We start from the raw sequence: 6,140 nt of genomic DNA, 5'->3' as shown, positions 1-6,140 counted from the left end.
ATTTAGCAATAAAAAAAATATTCATTTGTATATACTGTTTCACCATCTATTATTGTCCTTTCTTGATATGGAAGGAAAGGATCATTGTAACCCTGTAAAAATTACCTGAATGTGACCAATGACCATCTTTAGTTAAGTATGCCGACACCATAACATATCAGTTACTCCGTACTTACAGAGGCGAAGTCATGATTCACGGATAGGGGATGCATTTAACAAAAATTAAATATTAACATAAAATTATCATATATACATCGTAACTATGACATATGTTAATCATATTAAAGAATGCTTGTGTTTATTATTTGAGGATATTGACAATTAATATACAATTTATTAACACACTATAATTTGCTTATTTGAATAGTTACAATATAATTTCTCTAATTTCAAGTCATATATATCTTCCAGAACCAAATTTCGCGTTTCTTTTAGTCGAAGAATTTCACAAATTAATACTTGATACATGTATATAGACATTTGTTATTGGATTATTTTGTATCACTTGTACTGTTTTATCTTCAAATTTGTTTTAATGTTATCGTTTTTTGTAAAAGAAAAGTAGTATTAAATTAAAACTACTTTTAGTAATGTCGACTTGACCTCTCATGAAAAAACTATTTTGGGTTGCGAACGTGAGTTGGTGGCTTAGTGCACGTTGATGTCTAAGATTATGGGTTTGTGAACCTTGGTTTAAAAAAGAGGTGATGTGTTAAATTGTTAATGATTATTTTGGATGGCAGAGAAATTATGTGAGGTTTGACTATAGCGTTGGCAACCAGGAGGTTCAATTCTTATCATCACGCTAACCAATACCTGTTTGGCACATTGGTTTGCGTTCGACTTTTACCAATTCCGACAAATAGATTGATTATTATATTTATATATAGTGTGTATATAATATAATTCATCATCAAATCAAACAAATATATTACTCCGTATATAATTACTATATATACTAACATATACTTGCATTACATATTCAGACTACTTTTAAAAGCAATACATAGTCTTTCCGTATCATATTAATAAATCTTATATTCCAACAATATGTCCAACATATAAATTGTATATTCCAACAACATGTCTAACATATAAGCTCAAGAATAATTCTTTTCATAATCAATTAGTGATAGAGAGACTTTTCTTTAAATTTATACGCATACATTTTATTTTGTCCCATAACCAATGTGAAATAACTTTACAACAACAGCAATAACTAACTGAATAAAACAAAAATTTCAAAGACCTAGTCTCGACAGATGGACAACATATGATGGCATTTGTAAAGCTAAACTTAAAGTATCTTTTGATGACAATTAGGCAAAGTGGCGTTTTCGTTATGTTCACCGCAATTCTAATTCTATCTAATTTTTATTCACCTGGTATCTTACTTTTTTAACTGATTAATCTCCACTGACTAATTTCAGGAAGGCCATGGTTTTATCATGCCACCACCACCCGATGATTTCTAATTCTAATCTAATACTAGTACAAATTAAACACTTTATAGGGGAAATATAAATATAAATATATAAATATAAGTTATAATAATTGGTAGGTAGGTATCACTAATAATCAAATACCTTTACAGCTTGAAAATATAAAAACTTTAGCATAAAGTATGTATAATATAAATATAAACTGCTGTTTAGTTGGCTTTTGTACGTTATTATATATACTCGTAATAGAATATTTTTGAAACATGATTGTTACTATTTCCTACTTCATTAAGCTACAATATCCCAAATATACTATATATCCACAAAATAGAATCAGCGGAAATATATAGATCTTCATGTGAAATGAGGAATAACATAGGTTCTAAAAAAGTTAAATAGGTCTTCGATCGTTTAGTGTGTTGTATAGGAATTTGTCGATCACAGTGGAATTTGACATTAGAGCAATATATAGATATTCATTCCACGAGATGCCCCGTACATGTTTAATCTTGAACTATGAAACACGTTCAAATACCAGTGACTGGGGATTAAGGTGTATGAATAACGTACTTTGAGCTAATCAGAATGTTTTCAAGGAAATGATATAATGGCAGATCAGTAATATCGACTATTGAGGTTTAGATAAGAGGGTATTGATCGAATATAATGGGTCACCGGATATCTATTACGGAGGAATATAAATCAGGAGGCTTTAATTTTAGAAGCTACATATGGTTGTCTAATAGATTGAAGAAGGGGTGTATTGAATGTTGATTGATGCCAATGGGTTATGACAAATCCTAAAATATGCAGGAGAGAAACCATAGACCAAACAATATATTTTATATTACAATAAACAGAGAATTAAAATAAAAAAACTATACTATAATAAAATTAATACCCAAACTCGTCTTTGTGTTATATATAAAAAATAAGTCTAGAGATACGCACCCAACACCACATATTTTGTTATACATATCAAGTCCTTGATTTCCTTTAGTTTTTAAACAATATTAGACTGATCGACTTTGTGGCCCGGCCCCCAAAAGGATTGAATAGGAATGATCACATGATTGAACAAGCAGCTGGATTTTCGTCGCTGAAAGCCGTTGTGTACCTAACTTCAGTGGAGCTAGCTCGTGCCAAGTTGTTGTTGGGATCTTCAACGTACCTGACATACCCAGCTGGTGCCTTTTTGTCATACACACCTTGTGCGTAAGGATGAGCCACAATATCATACGGTACGTAAGGCCAAAGCTCAGCCTTTTTCCCAGTTCTAAAACAAACACGAGACAAGACTTTGTTTGGTTCAACGTACCCAACAACTGTTAGCTTATGTTGCTTTCGTTCGATGCTTACTGATGTTACACCCTTCATCCCTTCAACTGATCTCCTTACTTTCCTCTCGCACCCATCACAGTCTATCTTTACCTTAATCTCCACCGTCTATTAATAACATCAAACATTTGCAAATTAAAATCAAAACACAAATTATTATTAACTTACTATAAAGGGCAAAAACGCGTAGTTTTAAATAATACATAAAGCATGGTCATCCTGTTTGTGTACAAAATAATTTTATTATATGGTACATATTGATCGAGTATATAAGGATTTAAGAATACAAATACCAAATATTATAATCGTATATTCTATATAAATAAATAAATAAATTAGTAAGTAATAATAATAATATAATTAATTCGTGACATATGTGAGTTGTCTGTTACTCCGTATAATATACTCTAATACTCCGTAAACTAATACTCCGTATATAGTAGTAATATATATATACTCAAAAAATTAAATAAATATGGGGCAACAAATGCATGTTATTTTGACATGTAGTCGGGGCATATATGTAATGTAATTTCAAGACATAAAGCCACGTGTCAACTTACAAGTCGTGGGCTACACGGTTTACTTTAGGTCAACTCAAACATGCATCGTGGATGTATTCCTATATATTTTATGATGCTTTCGTACTTTTCTTACAATTACAATTACAATATTAATATTAATATAATATTTAATATTAAATATTAATATTAATAACAATTATTTTTTTTTAATGCGGAATAATTAATTATTTATTAATTATATTTATTCTCATTATATATACGAAGTAAAAATATTAATATACATGATTTTTGATTATTTATCATCACTATATATAAGATCATGAACAATAAATTTATATTTGTATGTCCTAAAGAATTACTGTATTAAACTGTAACTGTACAAAAAAAAATAGTGTCTAAGATGTAGGAAAAGGAAGCAAATAGGTTCTTTGATACGGACTCATCAAAATTATATAAATTCTCGATCAATAAAACAAATTTAATATCTGTTCAAGTCTTTACTGAATCCGATAGTGCTTTTATATGATAAGTAAAAAACAGCTCATCCATTAAATCGTTAATCAAAGTATTACTCCATATTCGTTATAAATCGCACCGAAAGGTACATTTTTTTTTTTTTAATATTATAAAAAATTATAAACGGATAACTATAACAAGTAACATCAACCTATTTTTGAAAATGTACATGACGTATTATGCAACCTAGCTAGTTACTCTTTTAATACACAATGAATCATTGAATCTCGCAATAACTTGCGGTGTACATAACATAAACTAACAACAATTACTATTTACTCTTTTTGAAAAAATTCAAATGGATTAATAATGGCCAATAGCTCAAATGAAAACCACAATTACGGAGTACTATTTAGTCTTGATATTATATGTATAATATTTTATATATATTATATAATATATATTGGCCAGGTTTGGCTCTTTGTAATTCTAGAGTGCATGTACAAATCTTTTCATTGGCTTAATGAGAATTAGCTTTCCAAAAAAATATTATATATATTTATTTATGTATTCATATATAACGACTAATTTGTAAAATCGTATTACTAATTTTAGCAAATTTTAGAAAAAAAATATTTAAGACTTTTTGGTTGGAACTAAAACAGCTTTCACAGTTGTACAATATTCTTGGAGGTACAGCAGTAAAGCATCATTTGTTTCGCTTTCGATAGCTAGCTAGTCACTCTCTATCTCTTCCTAAATGTAGACAAGTAGTACTATCATCACATCAGCTCAACTTACCACCCAACTTGCTACTATCAGGGGTGTTCATCAAATTTTAGTTTCCTCAGTTTATTTGTTAAGTTTATTCGGATTTAAAATATTTAAAGTCAAAACTGAAAATCGAAACCAAATTCAATTAAAAACTGAAATCGAAAAGCATACTAGATTCTATTTGTAGGATTTCGATTAAAACAGATGGACCCAAATAAAAGTAATTTAACCAAAATAATCATAAGAAATAAATTTAAATTCAATTTCTGATTTAAAATAACTTTGTCTATATATTCCTCCTAATAAGTTAATATTTTGCTAGCTTGTGACCTAGGAAACCAAATAACAATTACAGTATTATCAAACTCAAAATTTCTAGTAAAAAAAGAAAACTAAAAAATATGAAAATGTTTCAATGAATTGATGTATATTACAGTACTCTACTAATTTATTTATATACTTCTGATAAACTTATGTAACTTTAGAATCAAAATTATATAAACGTAATTCTTTGATGAAAGTGAAACTTTAGAATCAAAATAAAATCTCCAATATATAAATCCAAATCGAGTTCGTGTACATCCGAGTACAAGTTCATTTATAATAATCGATTTTCTTATTTTAACCTAAAACTTAATTGACCACAAAAGTATATCGTGATTTAAAGTAAAACACAGGCAATTAAACAATCAAACAATAGAAATAATTTCTGATAAAGAAAACTTTATCGAATCGCTTAGTTGGTAAACAAAATAAAATGAAACTCGAAAACTAATTGAGAAAATAAACAAATTTAATAGATATATAATGAATATACCTGCAATTGCTTTTTGTATTTTCTGTTGTTACTACTTCCGCAATCGAAAATGTTTTGAAGATGATCTAGAGCTCCCATAGCTGCTTATTTTTGTTTCTGTAGATTCAGATATTTTCTACTGATCGAAAACACTTAGAATATTATACTCCGTATAGTAGTATCAACTATGATTAGTTGCTTCCTCTATTTATAACAAGATGTAGTTTCAAATTGGTCCCTTCCAATTTGCTGGTAGTGTTTTCTTGATCTTGTAGTTTTATAAGGTTGTCTCGGTACGTGTCTTTACTAGTTTACTATTTACCATCATTTTGAATTTTGAGTGGAGAAAACTAAGTAAAACATAAATGAGCTAAAAAAAAATACTTCTTCCGTCTCACTTCACATTTCTATTTTGGGATGTCTCATTTCAAGTGTTCACTTTATGTTTCAACCAATCAGAAAAGGTTATTGTGGAGAGAGAAGATTTCTGACTGGTAGAGAATGAAGTTAGTGGAATTTTTTAAAACTGTGTGCAAAAAGTAAATGGACACTTGTAATGAGACGGAGGGAGTAATATTTTGGAGATATTATGGTGGTTATTGACACATGTATTGAAATAAGTACAATCTAACTTTGAAATATATTTATGTTTGTATTAATTTCTAGGTGAAGACTGTGCAGGGTTCGAAATAACATTATTTGAAAGTTGAAGTTCGATGGCTAAAGTATAAAAGATTAAAGTTTATTTCTGAGTTGGCTAAAGAACTTCAGGGATCAATTTGCAATTTTAATTTATTATATATTAGGTTT

The 6,140-nt window shown here is 28.7% G+C and overlaps 1 protein-coding gene across 1 annotated transcript; it reads right to left on the bottom strand.

Annotated features, from left to right (window-relative positions):
- Positions 1–2,306: 2,306 nt before the first annotated feature.
- LOC139855342 (heavy metal-associated isoprenylated plant protein 26-like) lies at positions 2,307–5,522 on the bottom strand. The gene is made up of 2 exons (XM_071844569.1): positions 5,352–5,522; positions 2,307–2,888 (listed from the first exon to the last, which is right to left on the bottom strand). Exons 1-2 carry the CDS (start codon positions 5,427–5,429, stop codon positions 2,508–2,510), a joined length of 459 nt encoding a protein of 152 aa, XP_071700670.1. The 5' UTR covers positions 5,430–5,522; the 3' UTR covers positions 2,307–2,507.
- Positions 5,523–6,140: the final 618 nt, after the last annotated feature.

The sequence above is a fragment of the Rutidosis leptorrhynchoides genome, chromosome 1, assembly GCF_046630445.1.
Source record: "Rutidosis leptorrhynchoides isolate AG116_Rl617_1_P2 chromosome 1, CSIRO_AGI_Rlap_v1, whole genome shotgun sequence".
Taxonomy (NCBI): domain Eukaryota; kingdom Viridiplantae; phylum Streptophyta; class Magnoliopsida; order Asterales; family Asteraceae; genus Rutidosis; species Rutidosis leptorrhynchoides.
This window is presented reverse-complemented; position numbering and strand designations above follow the sequence as displayed.

Coding starts and splice junctions, on each gene's coding strand:
- LOC139855342 (XM_071844569.1), bottom strand. CDS start 5,429: ATGGGAGCTCTAGATCATCTTCAAAACATTTTCGATTGCGGAAGTAGT. Junction 2,889..5,351: donor AATACAAAAAGCAATTGCAG/GTATATTCATTA, acceptor TGTTATTAATAG/ACGGTGGAGATTAAGGTAAA.